We start from the raw sequence: 25,517 nt of genomic DNA, 5'->3' as shown, positions 1-25,517 counted from the left end.
GCCCCCTACATCTTCCACAATCTCACCATTTAACATTATCAAGTTTTCTCTCTCTCTCACCATCATTACCCGTGACAAACTCGCTCGCCTAATACAGCCATTCATTAACTTTAATAAAATCAATACCGAATAATACACACGATTATTGAAGCAAAATCTAATCACTCGTATACTCCGTCGGTAGAAGAGTGAGTTAGAGATGTATTCAGGTACAAGACTTCTGTTATCTCGGCGGCATGAAAATTACGACCTCAAAACCCAACAACAAATAAGAGGGAGGAAGCACACACCACTCAAGAAGGTCCAGACTCCAGGCAATCACGGGGTGTCCACGTGGTCACCCAGCACCTACTGTACCGGGGGCCTAACCACCACCACCTCTCCCCCTCAACACCATGGAATTTCGTTAGGAAGAACAACTACAAGAGCTGGCAGTAGTTAACAGACCACGAGAGAGTTTGTTTACCCGTATCTACACGTTTGAATTAACCTCACCTACTCCAGCGAAGAATGACGAAAATGATTCTGGGACTTAGAAACCTTCCATATCAAGATAGATTAAAGAAACTATACTTGCATTCCCTTGAAAGACGAAGAGGCGGGGAGATCTGATAGAAGTATTTAACTGGGTGAAAAGAATCCATAAAGGAGATATAAAGTTCTTATAATATCCGAGCAGGATAGGACTCGGAGCAACGGATTTAAGTTGGATAAGTTTAAGTTTAGGTTTAGGAGGGAGATAGGAAGGAACTGGTTCACAAATAGGGTGGTGGACGAGTGGAACAAGCTTAGCAACTTTGTAGTAAGTGCTGGAACTCTGGAAAGTTTTAAAAGGGGGCTAGATAGATTCATGGACGATAGAGAGTGGTTGTAACTCTTAAGAACATAAGAACATAAGAATGGAGGAAACTGCAGCGGGCCTATTGGCCCATACTGGGCAGTCCCGTTTACACCCAACCCCTATTGCTCACATAAGCATCCAACCTATGTTTGAAGCTATTCAGCGTATTCGAGTTAATAATGATATTTGGTAACTTGTTCCATTCATCCACTATTCTGTTTCCAAACCAGTGTTTACCTATTTCACGCCTAAATCTAAATTTGTCTAATTTAAAACCAATGTTACGAGTTCGCTCCTGGTTGGATAGTTTGAGTACCTTTGTAATGTCCCCTTTGTTTAGCCCTGACTTCCACTTATACACCTCTATCAGGTCGCCCCTCGCTCTACGGGAGTGCAAATTAAGATGCTTTAACCTGTCTCTATACTCAAGGGAGTGCAAATTAAGATGCTTTAACCTGTCTCTATACTCAAGGTTCCTAATGCCCGGGATTAGTTTTGTCATTCTCCTCTGAATTCTTTCCAATGATTCTATATCCATCCTGTAATACGGTGACCAGAACTGAACTGCGTAATCCAGGTGTGGTCTCACAAGCGCAAGATACAGTTTTAGGATGACCTCGCTAGTCTTGTAACTAACACTCCTTTGTATGAACCCAAGTACTTTATTAACCTTGTTTCGAGCAAAAACACATTGTTTACTTGGCTTAAGGTTCCTACTTATCATTACTCCTAAATCTCTCTCGCAGTCGGATTTCTCTATGGCATCATTGTTCATCTGGTATCTGGTTTCCCTGTTTACATCTCCCATACTGAGTACTTTACATTTGTCCACGTTGAATTTCATCTGCCATTTTTCAGACCATTCGAAAAATTTGTTTAGATCTTCCTGTAGTTTTGCGGAGTCCTCGTCAGATTTAATAACACGTCCTATTTTAGTGTCATCAGCAAATTTACTTGACAGGAGCTGCCATGCACAGGCCAACCAGCCTACTACAGATTCCTTATGTTCTTATGTTAGGTTAGGCTTACTCTGCTTCTCACACTATACTAACATCAACTTAACGCAAAGCACGTCACACGGGCACAACAATTTATAATTCATGTAAGGTTTCTATATTAAGCTAAACGACTCGACAAACAGAACTGGTAATGGTGTGTAGCGTCACCTGGAGGTCTAGCTAGCCTGTCTGTCTCACCTCTTTCATATTTATATAATGGCAGGTAACTCAGGTAAGACAAGGTACCGGTAGGTGAGGTGTGGCCACAACTACCTCACCCGCCGTGGTCGCCATCAAGAGAAGCATCCACTTTAGTTCACATTCCCTCCCACGTGATCCACACCGCCTAGCTGCCACTGTGTGCTGTAGCTAGTGTGTGTGTATAGAGAGTCACTGGACAATCGTGTACCAGAACAGCTAATTACAAAGAACAAAGAGTGAAGATTTTTTTTAATCATATATAGAAGTGTTTACGAATCCATCATTAGTGGGTATCAAAGGTTATCATACGTCGTTCCCTAGAATAATTCCACTGATAAATCCTCAAATGTTTGGGTCCCAAACACCACACCTTTATCACCCAATAAACCGTGAGGCAGGTGTTGACGCTCCCACGAGGCGACAGGCAAGCACACCATCGCCCTCACAGTAATCTAAGTAAAAGGTCAAGTATTAAGGTTAAAATTCGATAACCCCCACTCACACTTCCCCCTCCTGACGACGACGACAGTACCTTGGACAGTGAAGCACTCCGTCGTAGCGCCGTCACAGAGTACCAACACTAATCTGTTTATGCCTTAACTGTACTAAAGGATAATCTTCCCCGGAAAACCATAAGGACGCCATTTTCTCCCCAACACAGCACTGAAAAGCTTAGGCTTACATTCATTAGAGAGGCGTAGAGTTAGGGGAGATATGATAGAGGTGTACAAGTGGGTAAGTGGGATTAACAAGGGTAAAATGGAAGAGGTTCTGAAGCTCAGTAATAACGAAATAACTAGAACAAATGGCTTTAAATTAGATAAATTCCGATTCAGAAAGGATATAGGCAAGCACTGGTTTGGTAATAGAGTTGTGGATATGTGGAATAGGCTACCGAGTGCTATAGTAGGATCGGGGACGCTAGAGAGCTTCAAGACGAAGTTGGATAGGCACATGGAAGTGCTGGGATGGGTGTGAAAGGGATCTGCCCTGCATGGGCCAGTCGGCCTCCTGCAGTATCCCACTTTCTTATGTTCTTAACCGCCCAACACCTGACAATATCCTCGTCACCTCCAGCAGACAATCTCACTTCAACGAGGAAAAAATGCTGTTAAATTATGATAAAACTCCCATGATATACAGGAAAAATATTTTTCCTGTGTCATTATCTATCCTCGCGACAACTTTCTCTTTTCTTTATCTAGGCAGCCACCAAACAGGGAGGTACTACCGCCTGGAAGATATTGGAAGCATAATGTGTTGTCTAATGGTAGACCCTGCTGCCATATGGCATCAGGGAAATTGTGACCAAGTCCCAGGTTACTGATCTGACTTTCTGCCTCATTCACACACAATTGCAGGGTCTCAATTGTTTCTCTTACTATTGACAACACAATATACATATATTGTTTCTCACTATTGATGTTTTTTTTCGTTTTTGTATTTATTTATGATTATTACTATTATTTCATTTTTATTAATTTTTATTTATTCTTATTATAATAATATTTATTATTACCCCCCCAGGCCGTGATGAGGGTCAGTGACCTGTGCCCGGGTGGGCTAATATATATACAGTATTTATCGATGGTATATAGATCATTGCACAAAAACCTACACATTTTAAGTAGTATGAAACACTTACATATTTTTGCATCATACTGAACTTAGCCATTTTTGTTTTCAGGTCAACCAATCCTGTACACGAGACGCTATACAGTACAGTCCCTCCCCCACATGACGTTCTTTTACTCGTCCAATACCTCCACTACCAACACACACACACCTTACACAAAACTATAAAACACATTTCAAAGGGACTTGATATAGTTACCTGCCAATATTTTTTTTACCCTAATGACGCAGTGATGAATAATTGATAGTTAGGTAGTTTCAAATACCAGGTTACGTTAGTTAATCTGTTATCGCAAAACTGGCATACGACACCGGTTATCCTGTACCGGTAATTTGTAGGCTTAAATGTGTCATCTTCGTACCAACTACACTACTACAGGAACACAATAGTACATAATAGTTATAAGGAGGAAAAAAAAAAGCTCCTGTTTACCTCAGATTATATATATATAAAAAAAATGAGACATACCAGAGCGGGCCAAAAGTTTTTATCACAGGATCCTGAATAACGACAGGATAAGACAGATGTGTTGGCAGGGTGGAGCAATGACTGTGAGACCACCTGACTTATGGAGGGGGGGGAGGGGGGGGGAGTTTGGCGAGGGCACAATAAAACACACACACACACACACACACACACACACTTGTTTATATATGACGTAATCCAACATAAGATTAACATCACATTTTTTGGCAATAGAGAATCCATAACAGCTTAATGTAAACACGAAATTACACTGTAGTTTCTTTTAGGCGATTCCTTCATCATGACTCTCTCTGGTCAAAGGCGCTGCAACACAAACTCGCCCCCACACTTACCCTTCACGTCTGATTAAAACCATTTAACCATGTAGCGGGTTCGAAGGTCAACGCCCCCCCCCCCCACCAGGACAGATCTTATCACAAAATCACAAGATAATAAATATGGGAATTCCTTGTCTACCAGAGTTTATCAGCTTCTCTTCCTCCTCGTTACCATGGTCCCTAGTATGGTGTTCCCCGCTGATAACGATGATAAAAAGAAAATCGATATCAAATTATCAGGAAGCTTCAAGGCTATTTGGTAACCCATAGTCTATACGCAACAGGTGTGTATAATAACACCTGAGTAATTAGTGAGTATATTGAGTTGATAATCTTTCTAAAGCATTGGAAGTTATGTCTAATTGAGGGAATCTTTCTCCACAGTGACCAGAACGTAACTAGTCTAAATTAAACCTGATAATATCCCAACTCAACATGACCTGACCTGACCCCATCCGATCAATTTAGTGTAAACATTTAAAAGACGAGCCCGAGTCTAGTATGTTTTTATTCTTGCTTCCTCAGACCCATAAACATATATACAGGTTATAATCACGTTGAGCTGAGCGGGTTATATACTTTAAGCTATTGTTTCCGGGTTGTATTGGGTTACACAAGATTAGGGCATTAGCTTCTGTAAATGATATGGTCATAAACCACACACACGAGAGAGAGAGAGAGAGAGAGAGAGAGAGAGAGAGAGAGAGAACACATAAGAATGGAGGAAACTGCAGCGGGCCTATTGGCCCATACTGGGCAGTCCCATTTACACCCAACCCCTATTGCTCATATAACCATCCAACCTATGTTTGAAGCTATCCAGCGTATTCGAGTTAATGATGATATTTGGTAACTTGTTCCACTCATCCACTACTCTGTTTCCAAACCAATGTTTACCTATTTCGCGCCTAAATCTAAATTTGTCTAATTTAAAACCATTGTTACGAGTTCGCTCCTGGTTGGATAGTTTGAGTACCTTTGTAATGTCCCTCTTTGTTTAGCCCTGACTTCCATTTATACACCTCTATCATGTCGCCCCTCGCTCTACGTCTCTCGAGGGAGTGCAAATTAAGATGCTTAAGATGCTTTAACCTGTCTCTGTACTCAAGGTTCCTAATGCCCGGGATTAGTTTTGTCATTCTCCTCTGGATTTTTTCCAAGGATTCTAAGAGAGAGAGAGAGAGAGAGAGAGAGAGAGAGAATTTCAGCTCAAACTAATTATTTACTCATCAGTTCAAGAAATCGTGTGTGTGTGTGTGTGTGAGATAAACATAAGCACAAGAAGCTGTGTGTCATGCACCCACACACACACTATCACCATGCACACACACCCTATCACCATGCACACACACCCTATCACCATGCACGCACACACACACACACACACTATCACCATGCACGCGCACACACACACACACACTATCACCATGCACAAACACACCATCACCATGCACCCACACACACACACACACACACACACACACACACACACACACACACACACCACCATGCACACACACCATCACCATGCACGCGCACACACACACACCATCACCATGCACAACACACACCATCACCACAACCACACACACACACACACACACACACACACACACACACACACACACACACCACCATGCACACACCATCACTATGCACGCACACACACACACCATCACCATGCACAAACACACACCATCACCATGCACCCACGCACACACACACACACACTCACCATGCACACACACAATCACCATGCACACACACACAATCACCATGCACACACACACACACACTATCACCATGCACCCACACACACACACACACACACATGCACCCACCACCATGCACCCACACACACCACCATGCACCACACCCCACACACACCATCACCATGCACCCACACACACACCATCACCATGCACCCACACACACACACCATCACCATGCACCCACACACACACCATCACCATGCACCCACGCACACACACACACACACTATCACCATGCACCCACGCACACACACACACACACTATCACCATGCACCCACACACACCATCACACACCCACACACGCACACACTATCACCATGCACCCACACACACACTATCACCATGCACCCACACACACACACACACTCTCACCATGCACCCACACACACACACTCACCATGCACACACACACTCACCATGCACACACACACACTCACCATGCACACACACACACTCACCATGCACACACACACACACCAACGAGGTCAACACAACGTTATTATGACACTAAACGGATTTTACCCACCGAACTCAGCACCAAGTAGGTGTTCGCCTGTAAGCCTCAGCGTCTGACTGGAGGAAGGGGGCGGATCAAGCACAAATCACTCCAGGGGCCAACGGTGAAGCAGCCTGGACCCCCCAATAAGCCACAAACCCCTCAACCCCGTGATTTGTGAAGGAGGTCCCGTAGCTAGAATCCTTTTACTGTATAATAATTACTTGGAGAAACTTCCTTAAGACCGTGTGGTGTGGTAAGCTATCCCACTTTGTCTTTATAAATACATACCAGTGTAGAGTGTGTGTGTGTGTGTGTGTATGGTGTGTGTGTGTGTATGGTGTGTGTGTGTGTGTGCGTGCGCGCGCATATGAGAGGAGATGGTGGTGGTGGAGGGGGGTGGGGAGTTATGAAACCTAGGGCCTTACATAACGTCGAAGCTCAATGCAAGGAAGCAGGGGGGGGAGGGAGGGCTCTATAGGTAAGACTGGGGACCATCACACAAAGGGACAAAAGGTTGGTATTTAGGAAGTGGGAGGACAGTTATACAGGAGGACATGGAAGGTACCTAGGGTTATAGGAGGAGGCTTTATAAAGGTGGTGGCCTCCTGAGAACTAGGAAACAAAAAGGAGAGAGAGAGAGAGAGAGAGAGAGAGAGAGAGGGGGGGAGGGAATTCATAATGTGGGAGGACTTTGTATACGCCATACTATCCTGACATCTTGCCAACACACACAGGTACTCACTCAGCTGCACAACGCCATGGGGAGAGAGAGAGAGAGAGAGAGAGAGAGAGAGAGAGACACGACCTTGAAACTACTCTTTGTGATGAACCTGTCCAGCCTGGTTGCACTAACACACACACACACACACTTTTACTTCTCTTCCACGAGTATGACATAAGCTCAAGAGGAGAGAGATAATAAGAACGGCGCACTAGTGAGACAAAATTAGGTTCAAACTTAAGACCCGGGTACGCAGTCTGGTTAACCGGGTCATCATAAACAAACCTATGACATAACTGTATACCTGTAATAATTATATACCTGTAAACTAATTGGAAACTTGTATAATGAAGATTTTATTACCTAAGCATCATCATTATCGACGCTGAAACATGTATTTAGCTAAAAGAATACAGATACGGGTTAACAAGTAAATTAACTAAAGTTTGTTTTTTGTTCCTATCTTAACCTCATCTTGCTAATATTTCTACATACGATGGTTCGAATCTCTAAACGCCATTAACAAACCCACAAACAATTAGACTCGTAAGATTCATAGACAAATTAACCTCCAACTCTTAATTCGTCTTTTTTAATTCATTAGGTTTCTTTAATAAAAAAAATCGTATGTAAACAATGGGTTAAAATACAATTAATAAAACAAAAATGAAAGAAGTCAGTTAATAGAAGAGTATAGCCATTACTCTATCTCTCTCTTCCGCTGTCCTTTAAGACCAGTCGACCATCACATACAGGACGTCCCTCTTCCTCAAATCCCCTACAGTGACAATTTCGGTTGATAGTTTTAATATTTTTTTTTTCATCTCCCAAAGTGGTATTTATTATATTACATTAACAACACTTCAAACGTCTACTAAAAACACACAACTCAAATGTTCACAAATCCAAAAAAGTTTATTCGTGTAAAAAAAAAAAAAAATTATCCCTCTCCTCTCTTGCTCTTTAACCTGCATGACGAAATGAGAAAGCTTCCTCGTGTGTCTGTTCTTTACCCACTCTCCTGATGCTATATTTACACCAGTCTTCGTCATGCAACTTTCTCATGACGTCAACAAACCAGGTCGGGCAACTTTCCACTGGTATTGCCCGGGTGTAAAATTTTCCTATAAATTCATTCTCTGCTCTAGCTACCTTTATAGACCTTTAATGTACAGGTTTACTAGATATTTAATGATTTTAGTCTGGGTCATATGAGTAGACCAGCCCCTGTAAAGTCGAAGCTGGAGAGAGAGAGAGAGAGACTCCACACTTGGGATATAAACTATGACAAACCCCAGAGCTGTTGTCAAAAGGTCATAAGGTCAACGGTAAGAGGATTAAAACCTGTATTATCCGGCTGGCGTGAATTGAAACCTCCCCCCCAGTGCAAATGCAAGTACCCAATATCCCGTGGCACTCACCAAGGTTAACGCCTCCTCCTGCGCCTCCTTCTGGAATAGACTTCGCCTTATCAAACTCTCGACCTGATAAACCACTGTTATCCTTAATGACCAGTGAACTCAGACTGTTATACTGTACCTCGGTTTAAGGGTAAGGTCCGTTAGTAAGAGGTTCCATATCTAACGGACTTAGAACACACACACACTCCTAACCTTATCTAGAGTAGCCCACATGACTGATAAAAGACCCAAACATGTAGACAGATAGAAAAATCAAACACGATCTTTCAAAATTATTGTAGGTTAAATATACGTTACATCACTATCACAACTTGGATATAATGTAATATATATGTTTCTACACCACCCTCCCACACACAAATGACAACGATAAGGACGGACGGATGGACGGACATACGTTTATTTTCTCAAGGTGTAACATAACAATACTTCTACAGTATATCTTATAACAGCACAAAACTTATCAAATACAAAGACCAAACAAAACGGGTTGCAATACTTCGCGGTAAGAACGTAATACCAAAAAATTTACCCAAAATACTAATAAGAAAAATATCTGGGTTAAATTTGTTGTAATGGTCGACAGGATATGTGTAACGTGAACCTAACCTACATTTGGATCTAGCCAGTGTGTTCGAGTTAATGATGACGTTCGGTAAAATGTTGTATCTTCGGATATAGATACTTCAACTTTAGGAAATTCCACCCAAAAGATTTAATCTGCTTATTCATGTTAGGTTAAGTCAGGTAAGGTAAAGTTTGGAAATAATTAAATAATGTCACCACAAAAATGTTAAATTTGACCACTAATGCTAAGTTATCACGTACGTAGTCTGTTTACATGTGATATAATTTGGATTAGATTATAGCTGTGCAAGGTGAAAAAAAAAGGACAGGTAAACACGGATCAATTAAACCTAGACACACCTGGTATAAAACTTCACCTCAGGGAGACATAAACCCATTAAAACACGAGAGTTGTATTAGGCTATTTATACCGTCAATTATAAAACCGTACTTCCCTATGTAGAGCTGTAGAGTATGAACACCATGGCATACCGAACCACCTCCAGGAAAACTATATATAAACCATCTCTATCTGCGGGGGAGGGGGAGGGTGGGGGAGGTGGGGGAATGGAGGTGGGGGAGGTGAAGGGTAGGTGAAGGGTGGGGGGAGGTGAAGGGTGGGGGAGGTGAAGGGTGGGGGTGAAGGGGGGGGTGATGTTGAGCCCCCACCCATACCTTCAAACTCCTCACCTCTACCACCAGCCTCATCCATATCTCACCTCTAGCCTCATCCATACTCGTGCCTACACCAACAAAAATAATCTTAAAACAGTTTTGAGAATTTAACGTCATTAAAATCTATTTATAGTAACGGGTGACAAAAACCTTAAGTTATAATAGACAGAAAAATTAAAACAGCTATGATGATGACTGATAATGACGATGATAATGTTGACGATAATAATGATGATGGTGACAATGATAATCGTGACAATGACGCTGGTTACAATTATATAACCACTTCAGTTTAACCTGAAATATGTACTCGTATTTTCTCTCTCCTATTCTAGCGTCGTCTTTCTCCCAGGGTCAACCAAGCTCGCCAAGAAATAGACAAATACGTATATGTTTATAAACTTCACTAAACATTACTTACACATACCTTGAATAGCAAACATTTATTGCACCTCAGATCTGAATGCCAAGGATCACACACTGTAAATTCCTGACAAAGGTGACAAGCTGTTTCTGAGTCGACCAACACAATAAGGCGCATAAATATTTAATGGGCCAGAATGGAGGGTTTTAAAAGCCTTACCCGGTGAAATCCTCGGTAAAATTAGCGTTTGGGTCATCCACCTACTTGAAATGAAGGTCAGAATCTTTCAAAGCACGAAAAAAAAGTCGGGAAAAACAATGTCTACCTGACCTAACTTAACCTCGCTGGCTGTGTTGTAAATGGCCAATACATTCATTAGGACACCCAAAACATACAACAAACAATAGGCAGATCATTACAACACTAACAGCCCAATTCGGTAGATAACTTAACCAACCCCCCCCCCTCCCGTCTCGTCTCGTCTCGTCCTTGGAATATTCTAGATAACCTCCTCGCACGCCCTTTACGGTAATTTTAACATAAGAAAGTAAGGAGTCTGCAATAGGCCGGTTGGCCTGTGCATGGCAGCTCCTGTCGAGTTACTACCACTCTCCATCATCCATGAATCTATCTAGCCTCCTTTTGAAACTTTCCAGCAGTCACTACAAAGATGCTAAGCTTGGACGTTAACTTGATGTAAGAACGATTTTTAGTACAATAACGATAATTTTGTTTCTAATCGTTAATTCACTCATCTATTTAAAAATCATGAATTACTACTATCAAGACGGCATTGTTTTCACTCACCTTTGTTGTTGAAGGGACATGAACGGGACGAGGGTAAGGCCACATTGAGTCCGGGAGCACACTTCAGCCGACCCATACACCATCACTAGGGTCCCCACCGCCCCACGACCACCCATGCTCGATGCAGCAGCCCGCGCCGCCCCCATGCTATGCTGGGCTCCGCTTCCATCCACCAAACCGCCCATTAAGGAGTGATCTGACCCCCGCGTGTGTGGCGGGAATGTTCTGTGGTGATGGCTGTCGCATTTCTGATCGCCGTGGGTGCTTTGGGGGAACCTGGTGGAGTGCTGGTCACCCTGGGAGTACCTAGAGGAGTGTGGGTCGTTCATGGTGTGGATGGTGAGGCCATGGTGACTGTCATGGGTTCGTAAGGGATCAGGGAAGCCCATGTCGTGCTGGTGTCCTGTCCGTGATAAGTCTTCACCAGGCTTCATACTTCACCAATCAACGATATGTCCATACGAGGTTAATGTTCTGCTTAAATCACTTGGCTAAACCGGATTTTCCAAAACTCTATATACAGGAGAAACTTACAGTCTTTCCTTTTTTTTTAACTAACTTTTAATTATTATCTTATTATCACTTTGTTTTCCTTACTAAAATCAGTTAAATTTCTTTGAGCACTATCAGTAAGGTACAACCAACCACAACCAACACCTCCACTCCGCTGAAGTGTACAACCCGCACTGTCTGGTGTCTGCTCGCCGGAATTTCGACGAATAGAAAACGAGCGACACCGTACTTCGTTGAACTGGGGTAGTTGCCAGAATGTTCTTATCTTCAAAACTATCATACGGTTCATTAGTTTGTTATAACCTTAATACCGGGTAGTTATTTTACTCACCCAGGGCAAATAATTTAAGGGTTTATATTCCTGACGATATAATTAACCTAAAAAAAACAGCCAAACACAACAAAACAAACAGAAACAAACACGACTTGGTGGCGCCGTGACGTAACGGATCAGCTGAGAGGAGAGCTAACATGACGCAACCCCTACCAGCCACTGCCTCACCATCCCTGACTCACACATCATCATCCCCAACTCACCATCCCTCATAACTACCTTAAGGTCAGGAGGGATTTCAGCAGTTCGTAGGATGTTCTGTGATATCCTACTAAACACATGGACACGGCAATACAGTATTTACACCCTCGGGCAAACTATCCCCACGGCCGTCATTGCACACGATACCTTCCACGCTAAAATTGAATCATTGTATCCGAGGTGAACATCTCTTATCTCTCTCCTTATCGATGAGAGATATCCTCACTGCTAACAAATTGTCAACATCACGACAAAAAAAGTATAAAATTTTAAGAAGACTGAAGATTTCAACACCAACAACTGGTCAGTGTTGAGACACGGAGGGATTTCCTAAAGTTAAATTATAAAGGAGGTTAAAGAGAGTGAGTTTTAGCATTACTTTAAAAACACGGATTAAAGATAACAGACTGAGCACTAACTCAGCTTAAAAATGATTGATAATGATAAAGACTGATCACGGGGCAAGGGCGGATCCAGGGCGTCCGGACCCCCCGACCCCCCCAATTTTTACCAGAAAATTCCAAAGCTTTTTCTTTAATCGAGATAGGTTTAACCCTTTGGCTGCGGGAAGTTACCCTAAGCTGAATAAAATCGTCTGGCGGTAGGCAGAATAAAATGGCAAGTGCAGGAAACGCAGCGAAAGGGTTAATTCAGTAGTGTACCGAGGCTTTCTGTATAGTAAAAAGCATTGACTACTGACTTCAGAATATCTCCTAATATCAAGCGCACTGTGCTCGCCATGTTCCCCCACCCACAACTTCTTGGACCCCCCTTTTGATATCCTTGGATCCGCCCCCGGGGGTACTGGCTATCTTACTGAACGAGCGAGACCTCCCACAAAGGCCAGGAGTGAGGAGTGGAGACACGTCAAGCAGTGTGTTTCTTGGTAACCATGATAAAGATGTACACTGATTCTAGAGAAAGCCTAAGGAGAAAATTTGTCTGGCTTCTGCCCTCTGGTGACGTAGTTAAACCCTAACCTAACCTTGAGCCAAACGTCCACTCCCCGGAAGAAACAGACCACAGTGAGGGGAAAATAGGTATGAAAAGGTACAGGTGTGAAGTTAATCAGCAAAGGAAAGACAGACAGGTGTGACAACGACCCAACCTCGGACTGCCATAACGCACAGTAACTGCATGACAAAATGGCGCCTTGTTTACCGTGTGTAGGCTGAGTTACACAACAACGATGTGGGTAAAGCAGTGGCCACCTTGAGCCAACCACGTATAATACAGTCAACTACGAACTAACAAATCCATTCACCTCTCCCTCCTGAACCACGAGATTCACTGAAACTCGTGAACCCAAAGCAGCAGACTAATACATTATTCTGTCTATAAATGCTTCGGATTCATACTTCGGGTTCATGATCCGGGTTCATGATCCGGGTTCATGCTTCGAGTTCATGATCCGGGTTTCATCACTTCAATTCATGATCCGGATTCATACTTCGGGTTCATGATCCGGGTTCATGATCCGGGTTCATGCTTCGAGTTCATGATCCGGGTTCATGCTTCGGATTCATACTTTAGGTTCATACTTCGGCTTCATAAAGTATACCACAAAAAACAACCTATTTCACCTAATTACACTACCTATACACACACACATACACCGTATCAAGGGGCCTAGTAAGAGACCCGGGAAGCACCTCAAACAGTAAAACACTTTCAACACCACAAGGGCGCCGAGTCTTTTGAAGTATTGGAAAAGGCCTGTGGGGGTAACACGGAAGGCGGGGTGAAAGAATGGGAGGGAAGGAAGACAATGTAGTAAATAGGGAAGATGGAGGAGGAGGAGGAGAAGGAGGAGGAGGAGAAGGAGGAGGAGTAGTAAGGTAGTAAATAAATCATGAAAAGTGAAGGTGAAGAAAATGGAGAAAAAAAATGGGGGAGAGAGAGAGAGAGAGAGAGAGAGAGAGAGAGAGGATGTGATGTCTGCTGAAGGTTTCTGAATGCACTGTGTGTGTGGTGTAGGGGTTGTTAGGTCTTGTGCCGTAGTCAAGACAACCTGCCTCCTTCCACTGTCTTGTTTAGCCTCCTACTCCTCCCTCTCCTCCTCCTCCTCCATCTCTCCCTCCTCCTCCTCCTCCTCCTCCAGTGTGTCCTCATTTCCTCACTTTATCCACTCTACGCCATGTTTAGTTGCTTCATCTCTCTGTTCTCCGTCGTCATCTTTCTACTCCATGCCCACTTGTTCCTCTCACTCATTGCTCATCCTTTTCATTTTTCATTGCATTTCTTTTCCTTCTCCTCCTCTTTGTTGCTTCGTCACCCCCTCCCCTTACATCTCTCGGGTTTTAATTACATTTTAAAACAGCAAAAAATAAATAAAATAAAATAAAATAAATAAAAATATATATAGTAATTTTTGGTTTATATTCAAGATTTAAATATTTTTTGTGTGTATACTTACTGAAGATATACATTTCCAAAGTACACATAATAGACTTAGAGCACTGAAAAGTATCTTAGAAAATAATGTAACTTTCTATTAACACATAAATGGTCTCCAGTCTTGAGGGGTATCTCGTAGACGGAGAGACTCAAGAGAGTTTCCAGTATATCTCTCCAGGAGTTACCAGGTGTTGGGAGGAGTTACCAGGTGTGTGTGAAGTACAGTAAGAGGAGTTACCAGGTGTGTGTGAGGGACAGTGGGAGGAGTTACAGGTGCAGGGACAGGAGGAGTTACCAGGTGGAGGTACAGTGAGGAGTTACCAGGTGCAAGGAGGTACAGGGGAGGAGTTACCAGGTGTGAGGGACAGTGGGAGGAGTTACCAGGTGTGTGGGAGGGACAGTGGGAGGAGCTACCAGGTGTGCGAGGTACAGTGGGAGGAGTTACCAGGTGTGTGAGGGACAGTGGGAGGAGTTACCAGGTGTGTGAGGAACAGTGGGAAGAGTTACCAGGTGTGTTCTTATGTTCTAACAAGTAAACTCTTTCGTAACAACGGTGTGAAATGCTGCTGATGTACGCTGACTGATGGTGGTAGTAGTGGTGGTGGTGGTGTTGGTAATGGTGGTGGTGGTGGTGTTGGTAATGATGGTGGTGGTGGTGTTGGTAATGGTGGTGGTGGTGGTAATGGTGGTGGTGGGTAATGGTGGTGGTGTTGGTATGGTGGTGGTAGTTGGTATGGTGGTGGTAGGTGGGTGGTGGGTGGTGGTGGTGGTAATGGTGGTGGTGGTAATGGTAGTGGTGGTGTTGTAGTGGTGGTTCAATATTGTTAAGGAATGTAGCATCACCTGAAAATTATGCACCACTGTTTATTTCAATCTGAAGATTAACCCATCCTAACACTACCCGGGGAAGAGAAGAGAAGGAAGGAAGGAGAAGAGAAGGAAGGAAGGAAGGAAGGAAAAGAAGAAAAAAAAAAAAAAAAAGAGGAGGAAGAGAAGGAAAGAAGGAAGAGAAGGAAGGAAGGAAGGAAGGGAAGAAGGAAGAGAAGGAAGGGAAGGAAGAGAAGGGAAGGGAAGGGAAGGAAGAGAAGGGAAGAGAAGAGAAGAAGGGAAGGAGGAAAAAAAAAAAAAAAAGGAAGGAAGGAAGAGAAGGAAGGGAAGAAGGGAAGGAGGAAGAGAAGGGAAGGAAGGAAGGAAGGGAAGGGAAGGAAGGAAGGAAGGGAAGGGAAGAGAAGGAAGGGAAGGGAAGGGAAGGTGGTTATTTTTCAGGTGATCCTAACCCCACCTTGCAGTTTACATTTCGTCAGCTCCTCTGTGCCCGCCTTTTCCTGACCAGACGCATAGAGGGTTACTGCAGTTTCCTCCATTCTTATGTTCTTATTCGCGTGAGGGATTTTCTTTATAAATAAGGCCACACTACATCTTATTTGGCTGTACATAAACTTTCTTTTTTGCCTTAATGCATACATAAACATACATACATACATACACTCTGTGAGAGAGAGAGAGAGAGAGAGAGAGAGAGAGAGAGAGAGAGAGAGAGAGAGAGAGGTGAATACTCTTGAGAGGTGAGGCCAAGTGCAGTTATGATGTCAGTAGTCACCACACACACCACCACCACCACCACCACTAACACCACCACCCACCACCACTACCACCACCACCACCCACCACCACCACCACCACCCACCACCACCCACTACCACCACCCACTACCACCACCACCACTATTACCACCACCGAGCTAATGTCTTCACTTATTAACCCAACCACAACCATTATGTAATTCTCCAAGAGCGCACACACACACACACACACACACACACACACACACACACACATGGAAAGTTCCCTGAACCTCATTACCCACGGACAAGCCCCACCCTCCTCACCCCCCTGCCAAGCCCCTTCCTCACCCCGCCCACCCCCTCCCTAACCCTCACCCTCTCCATACCTCACCACCACACAGTTAACACACCCTAAACACTTTAACACACTCTAGCACATGTTAACACACCTCTAAACACTTTAACACACCTCTAGCACATGTTAACACACTCAAACTTTAACACACCTCTAGCACATGTTAACACACCTCTAAACACTTTAACACACCCCAGCACACATTAACACACACCCCAGCACATGTTAACACACCTTTAAACACTTTAACACACCTCTAGCACATGCTAACACACCTCTAAACACTTTAACACACCTCTAGCACTACTGTTAACACACTCTCTAGCTTTAACACACCTCTAGCACTTTAACACACCTCTAAACACTTTAACACACTCTAGCACTCTAATCTCTAGCCTTAACACACCTCTAGCATAAGGCTAACACACCTCTAAACACTTTAACACACCCTAGCACTTTTAACACACCTCCTCTCTCCTCCACCAATTACATGAGGCAGCCAAATGACAACAGCTGTACACCCCACTGTCCTCACACCCCACACACACACACACACACACACACACACACACACACACACACACACACACACACACACACACACACACACACACACACAGGAAAAAGACGTAGCAAATAACAGAAAACACAGCCACTACTCGCTGGTTAAAGGAATATTACCACTTAACATTCATCAACAGAAGGCTCACCTGCCCCTCCTCTTCCCCACACCCCTTCCCTCTTCCCTATCCTCCTCCTTCTTTCCCTACCCTCCCTCCTCCTCCTTTCTCCTCACCCCCCTCCCTCCTTACATTCTCCCCCTCCTCATCCAACCTATATCCACACCTCTTACCCACCACCCCCTAAATTCCCCACCTAACAGATATCAACGGAGGGAAGGGAAGGGAAGAGGGAGCCATTTTAACAAGTCATCCTTCTCAGTGCAACAATTATATACTTAAGCTTCGTGTAATTATGATGACAATTGGTAAAATGTGAAGACTTTACTAACTTCTGTTTACACACACACACACTGGACAGGCTACAGGCATGGACCACGGAGAACAAGGTCACTATCAACCACACCAACACCGTAGTCATGCACATCAATACCGCCACCACTCCAGTGCAAGCCCCAGCAGTCACAGTGGGTGCCCATCCTCTCCAGGTGGTGCAGTCTGCCAAACTCCTGGGTGTAACTATAGACAACAAACTTGACTGGAAGGCCCATGTAAATAACACAGTCAAGGCAGCCTCGTACCGACTCTACATGCTACGAAGACTTAGGTCACTTGGGACACCCACGCCAGAGCTGAGGACCATCTACAACGCCTTTATTCTCCCCAAACTAACGTATGCGTCACCAGCCTGGTCGTCTTCTCTCAACTCCACCCAACAACGTCAGCTAGAGAAGGTACAGAAAAGAGCCTGCAGAATCATGCTAGGGGCAGACTACTCCGGCTACACCAACGCTCTCTCCACCCTGGAAATGCCATCCCTCAGTAACCTCCACCACCAAGCACTGGAAAGGTTTGGCAGCCAATTAATGCACCATCCTCGTCATCACCACCTAATGCCACCTGCAGCCCCCCGCTCACCTCCCGCAGTCCGCCACTACAACAAAATTCAGCCCATAAGAGCCCGCACCGATAGATATAAGAATAGCACCATCCCATCTATTGTTAAAATAATAACTCCTGATTTATGTACTGTACAGTCCTGTAAATGTATTCAAAGCATATTATATCATTATCTAAATCAAATGTAAGTCAGTCTGTATATTTTCAGTCACCGGCTGCAACTCAAACCGTTTATTATTATTATTACACATCGCGAGAGAGAGAGACTTTATAAGAGACACTCCTCCACCACACCTCCTGAACCGACCAATCAGAACCCACCGACCACCTCCCCACCAACCACTCTGGAAGCCACTGCACCTCCCACAGCCAATCACCGCCCGCCGCCACAAGGTCTCCCCCACCCCCACTCCTGCTACACAATATTGAGCAACAAAAGCGCTACACTATTTCCATCACCACATGCCAAGGGGGGCAGGGGGAGGAGGGGGAGGAGGGGGAGGGGAGGAGGGGAGGGGGGGGAGGGAGGAGGGGAGAGGAGAGGGGGGGTTGGTTATTTTCTGTAAATCACTGTAGGTGAGCTTGATCCATGTATACAGTATGTTGATACCACAGGAAACAAGAAAACTTGAGTGTATATGTATTTATGTATGTATGTATGTATGTGGTGATATACGTGATTATTCTGAAGGACAGAGAAGGGGAGGTGTACTAGACACACACACACACACACACACACACACACACACACCAGAGTACACCCTAGTCAGGTTTCCTGGTCTCTGAAGGATACAGAACCTCACTGTATTAATGAGTAACTGTTGGGTGTAGGAGGAGGAGGAGGAGAGGAAGAGGAGGAGGAGGAGGAGGAGGAGGGAGGAGGAGGAGGAGGAGGAGGAGGAGGAGGAGGAGGAGGAGGAGGAGGAGGAGGAGGAGGAGGAGGAGGAGGAGGAGGAGGAGGAGAGGAAGAGGAGGAGAAAGAGGAAGAGGAGGAGGAAGCATGACATTTGACCTCATATTGTCTCAAATCGTGAAAATAAAAAAACATACAAAAAGTAGATTTAATTATGATATACAAGTACAGTTACTTCCTTTGAGAGAGAGAGAGCTAATGCACAGGGCGAAAGAAAAGGGGAAGAACAGAAGGTGAAGAAGAAGGAGAAAAAGAGAAAGTGAAAAGAAGAAATGATGAAGAAAACAGATGGAGCAAATAGATGGAGGAGAGAGAATCAACTACAACACAGAGACGAGTGCGCAATAACCCCCCAGAGTACGACACCCTGACACCCTAGAGTACGAACAACCCCCCCAAGTACGACACTGCCCCCTAGAGTACGAACAACCCCCCCCAGAGTACGACACTGCCCTAGAGTAAACACCCCCCCCAGAGTACGACACTCCCTAGAGCAGACACTCCCAGGAGAACAAACCCCCCAGAGTACGACACTGCCCCTAGAGTACGAACAACCCCCCCAGAGTACGACACTGCCCCTAGAGTACGAACAACCCCCAGAGTACGACACACCCCTAGAGTACGAACAACCCCCCAGAGTACGACACTGCCCCTAGAGTACGAACAACCCCCCAGAGTACGACACTGCCCCTAGAGTACGAACAAACCCCCCAGAGTACGACACCCCCAGAGCGAAACAAACCCCCCAGAGTACGACACTGCCCGAGTACGAACACCCCCAGAGTACGACACTGCCCCTAGACGAACACCCCAGAGATGACACTGCCCCTAGAGACACGAACAAACCCCCAGAGTACGACACTGCCCCCAGAGTACAGAACAACCCCCCAGAGTACGACACTGCCCTAGAGTACAAACAACCCCCCAGAGTACGACACTGCCCCTAGAGTACGAAACAAACCCAGATACGACACTGCCCTAGAGTACGAACAAACCCCCGAGTACGACACTGCCCCTAGAGTACGAACAAACCCCCCAGAGTACGACACTGCCCTAGAGTACGAACAAACCCCAGAGTACGACACTGCCCCTAGAGTACGAACAACCCCCCAGAGTACGACACTGCCCCAGAGACGAACAAACCCCCAGACGACATTCCAGAGTAGCAAACAACCCCCCAGAGCAACACACTGCCCTAGAGTACGAACAACCCCCCAGAGTACGACACTGCCCCAGAGTACGAACAAACCCCCAGAGTACGACATTGCCCCTAGAGTACGAACAACCCCCCCAGAGCAGACATTGCCCCTAGAGTACAACAACCCCCAGAGAACGACACTGCCCCAGAGCACGAAACAACCTCCAGAAAGAGACACTGCCCCTAGAGTACGAACAACCCCCCGAGTGCGACACTGCCTTAGAGTACGAACAACCCCCCAGAGTACGATATCTTAGTAAACTTTAGAGTACGGTGCCAGACCCAGAGTTAAGTGAGGTTAGTGTTAAGTTAATCGAGGTTAAGATAGATTAGCGTAAGGTTAATTCAGGTTTAAGTTAGGTGTAGGTTAGGTTAGGATGGGTTGCTAGGATGAGTTAGGTTAGAGTTGCGGTAGGTTAGGTTAGGTTAGGTTAAGATTAAGGTATAATCGTAGGGTGACATAAGGTAGGATGAGGAGGGGGCTAATCTTCACATGATCTAAGACACCTGACCTACTGCAGGATGATGAAAAACCTGTATAGGGAGGAAGGCCGAGTGAATGCAGCGGTCTACGCCTGACCTGGGGGTTGAGCGGACGTATAGGCCAAGGTTAGGTTAGGTTAGGTTAGGTTAGGTTAGGTTAGGTTAGGTAAGGTTAGAGTTAGGTTAGGTTTTTACGACCCTGGATTAAACCAACCAAACGTTCTACATATTCGTCTTTCTGGTGTAAGGGGGTGTAAGGGGGTGTAAGGGTCACGGGTGTAAGGGTCACTGGTGTAAGGTTTACGTGTAAGGGTCACGGTGTAAGGGTCACGGTGAGGGTCACTGGTGTAAGGGATCACGGTGGCAATGGGTGGGCGGTAACGGGTGTAAGGGTAACGGGTGGGCACGGGTGGGCGGTAACGGTAAGGGCTACCGGTGGGTGCAACGGGTGTAAGGGTAACGGGTGGCGGTAACGGGTGGGGGTAACGGTGTAAGGGTCACGGTAAGGGTAACGGGCAGGTGTAAGGGTCACTGGTGGCATCACTGGTGGAGGGTAACGGGTAAGGGTAACGGGTGGGGTAACGGGTGGCACGGGTGGGTGGCTACTGGGGCGGGAACGGGTGTAAGGGTCACAGGTGGGGGTCACTGCTGCGGGTAACGTGTAAGGGTAACGTGTAAGGGTCACAGGTGGATCACTGGTGCGGCAGGTGGCGGGTCACTACCGGCCTAGAAGCACTGACTTTCATGTTCAACAAGAGGGAGCAGTGTAGTGTGTTATGAGGCCACACCTTGACCACGTTGACGGAGGGAGGGAGGGAGGGGAGGGGAGGGAGGGAGGGAGGGAGGGAGGAGGGAGGGAGGAGGGAGGGAGGAGGGAGGAGGAGGAGGAGGGAGGGAGGGAGGGAGGAGGGAGGGAGGGAGGGAGGGAGAGTGAACAGCTTAGACATAACCATGAGATAAATACAGTATATACAACCAGCTTAATTCGTTAATAGTAAAACAAAAAAGTTTAGTCGAAGCTTAATAACTCTGGCAGCTTAACAAACCTATGAATCCAATGAGAGGTGATCCTGATTATGTAAACAACAGACCAAACAAATAAACACACAAACAAAAAAACGTGAAAAGATACTTGATAAAAAAAATAAATAAATAAATCGAAATGTGTGTAATGACCCCGACAGGTAGAACAGGTTAATGAGCAACAACAACAGGAACCGCCTTAGACCAGGGACCACCAAGACGAAGTGAGGAACTGACAAGAATACCTCCACCGTACTCCACCCCTTGTGTGTGTGTGTGTGTGTGTGTGTAAATATACATAGACATTTATACACACAGACAGACAGACATAGACAGACATCACCTTTATATCGTAAGACAGGTGAGGGTCATCAACACCCCCACCAGGTAATGTCAACAGCCTGGGTTAGTTTTAGTAGTTTAGTTCCTTGAATATTTCTCGATGATTAACTGGAAAAGGATCACCAGAAAGCTTCAAGTTAAGTTAAGGTAAGGTAAGGTCATCTAGCTATCTAATTCAGGTAAAGTCTCAAAGTCCTTTTCCTATTTCACCTTTAAAGTCAATTCATCGTAAGAACATCGTAGAATCCAAGTGCTTTGTCTGTGTGGTAAGGCAGCCCAAGTCATACGGCTTTCACATACAGGTTAAGGAGGAGTCTCAAGGCAGGCAGATATCAATACTAAAGAACCGTAATGGTGAATCTGACCACACAGGAACCTTGGCATACAGTTACACACACACACACACACACACACACACACACACACACACACACACACACACACACACACACACGATATTCTGGTCGGACCTTCTACATTCCGCCCACGACGACCCAGCACAGGCGACACACACACACACCCAGCTCCCCCCACACACACACACACACACACACACACACACACACACACATACACCCCCACCCCGCCACGGAACAGACTCCACCAATAAGATCGATGGAATATATATATATAAAACAAATATAGCCCCATAAATCCACCCAACACATATATAACAGTGAGACCAGCCAATCACATGCCCTGATCTAAAAATAAAACCAACTACAAATAATCAACAGCTGGTCATTAGGATCAAATAACACATAATTATATACACAACTGTTAACCCTGTGACCCCAAGCAAAAAACAAAACAAAAACAAAACAAACAAACAAGTTATATAAAAATACACAAATATTAAGTAAAGGAAAAACAAGAACGAGTTAAATAAACGTATCAGTTTCTTAATGAGGTCAATGAGCTAACTGTATTGGTTTTAATAATAATAATAATAATAATAATAATAATAATAATAATAATAATAAAAAAAAAATAAATAATCCCTTTACCACAGTGTTTACATTAACCAACCCTCCCCACAAACCCCCTCATTTCTCACCTGATGATTTAACAGCTTAACACTTTACCTACCTGGAAGGATTAGATTAGGCATGATTAGCTGTCGGGTGATTAGCTGTAGGGTGATTAACTGTCGGGTGATTAGCTGTAGGGTGATTAGCTGTAGGTGATTAGCTGTAGGGTGATTAGCTGTAGGGTGATTAGCTGTAGGGTGATTAACTGTCGGGTGATTAGCTGTAGAGTGATTAGTTGTAGGATGATTAGTTGTAGGATGATTAAGCTTGAGCTAATACACCTGTCCCGAGTCAGACACCTGTATGACGCGTCTCCAGGTAACCTAAAGAGTGTGTGTGCGCGTGTGTGTGTGTGTGGCGTGTGTGTGTGTGGTAGAGGCGCGGTGGACTGTAAGGCTGGGTGGTAGAGGGATGGTAAGGAGGTAGGATTGGGAGGAGATGGGGAGGTAGGATGTGGGGAGGTGGGGGAGGAGGTGTGGAGGGGGGAGGTAGGTGGCGCTTGGGTGGCCCAGTAATCACAAGTCATGTACCCTGCTCACTCCTACCACCACCACTACCACCTACTACCTACCACCACCAGGGTCCTGTTGCTGCCTCATGTACAGTAGTGAACACACAACATACACCACAGTTACCACCCTACGCGTATCATACAGTATACACAAGCATTACACACACAGACACGCACACACACACATAAACACAAGCATTAGACAAACACACACACACACACATCCACACAGCTGCACACACATACACATATACTGTATATACACAAGCACTACACACACACACAAACTTATTATACACATATTGAGCCCAAGTCCTCCCTCCTAACACAGAGAGAGAGAGAGAGAGAGAGAGAGAGAGAGAGAGAGAGAGAGAGAGAGAGAGAGAGAGAGAGAGAGAGAGAGATTGTTTCCATTAGTGAAAGAGAAAATATTATATTTTTTTTACTCCGTCAGGCAGCGAAGAGATGAACTATATACTTTCTTTTCTCCACCAGTGAGTAAGTCAGTAAGTCAATGAGTCAGTAAATCAGCGAGTCAATAAACAAGTCAATAAGTATGTCAGTGAATAAATCAGTAATGCTCCAGAATCAGTGAGTCAATGAAACGCAGGAGTCAGTGAGTCAGCAGTGAGTGGAGATGGACACGTACTGTATATAGACTCTGTGAGGCTAAAATAGTTCTTCCAATGTTGTTGAGAAGCCTAGACCCACCATCACCTCCCACCTCTTCCTCCCACCACCATCACCTACCTCCTCCCACCCTCTCCTCCCACCTCTTCCTCCCACCATCACCTCCTTACCTCTTCCTCCCACCATCACCACCCACCTCTTCCTCCCACCTCTACCTCCCACCTCTTCCTCCCACCATCACCACCCACCTCTTCCTCCCACCTCTACCTCCCACCTCCCTCCCCACCATCACCACCCACCTCTTCCTCCCACCATCACCTCTACCTCTTCCTCCCACCATCACCACCCACCTCTTCCTCCCACCTCTACCTCCCACCCTTCCTCCCACCTCACCCACCCACCTCTCCCTCCTCCCACCTCTTCCTCCCCACCATCACCTCCTACCTCTTCTCCCTCCCCCCATCACCACCCACCTCTTCCCCACCATCACCACCCACCTCTTCCTCCCACCATCACCACCCACCTCTTCCTCCCACCTCTTCCTCCCACCATCACCCACCTCTTCCTCCCACCTCTTCCTCCCACCCTTCCTCCCACCTCTTCCTCCCACCTCACCTCCCACCTCTACCTCCCACCTCTTCCTCCCACCTTCCTCCCACCTCTTCCTCCCATCCTTCCTCCCCACCCCACCTCCCACCTCTTCCTCCCACCTCTACTCCCATTCCTCCCATCTACCTCCCACCCTACCTCCCATTCCCTACCTCCCACCCTCTACCTCCCACCACTTCTATATTAAGACAAAGTAAAGGATTTTTTTTTCATATTTAGTTACGATCCACAACGTGTTTAATCCTTAATAATAATAATAATAATAATAATAATAATAATGATAATAATAATAATAATGATAATAATAATAATAATAATAATAATAATAATAATAATGATAATAATAATAATAATGATAATAATAATAATAAAATAATAAATAATAATGATAATAATAATAATAATGATAATAATAATAATAATAATAATAATATTAATAATGATAATAATAATAATAATGATAATAATAATAATAATAATAATAATAATAATAATAATAATAACAATAACAACATCCACAACTGAT

General features: G+C 44.9%; 1 protein-coding gene across 3 annotated transcripts in view; it reads right to left on the bottom strand.

Moving 5' to 3' along the window:
* LOC121859459 (calcium-binding mitochondrial carrier protein SCaMC-3-like) overlaps positions 1–25,517 on the bottom strand; it is an 86,463-nt gene that overhangs the window by 24,425 nt on the left and 36,521 nt on the right. For 2 of the 3 annotated variants that reach the window (XM_042356280.1, XM_042356281.1), the window contains exon 1: positions 11,307–12,009. The exons of the other annotated variant lie outside the window; for it this stretch is intronic. In XM_042356280.1, coding sequence (XP_042212214.1) covers positions 11,307–11,740 — 434 coding nt within the window. In that variant the 5' untranslated portion in view covers positions 11,741–12,009. Of the gene's footprint in view, positions 1–11,306; positions 12,010–25,517 lie in introns of those variants that run through there. 3 annotated transcript variants of the gene reach the window in all.

This window comes from Homarus americanus, unplaced genomic scaffold (genome assembly GCF_018991925.1).
Source record: "Homarus americanus isolate GMGI-L3 unplaced genomic scaffold, GMGI_Hamer_2.0 scaffold7626, whole genome shotgun sequence".
In the NCBI taxonomy this organism is placed as follows: Eukaryota; Metazoa; Arthropoda; class Malacostraca; order Decapoda; family Nephropidae; genus Homarus; species Homarus americanus.
This window is presented reverse-complemented; position numbering and strand designations above follow the sequence as displayed.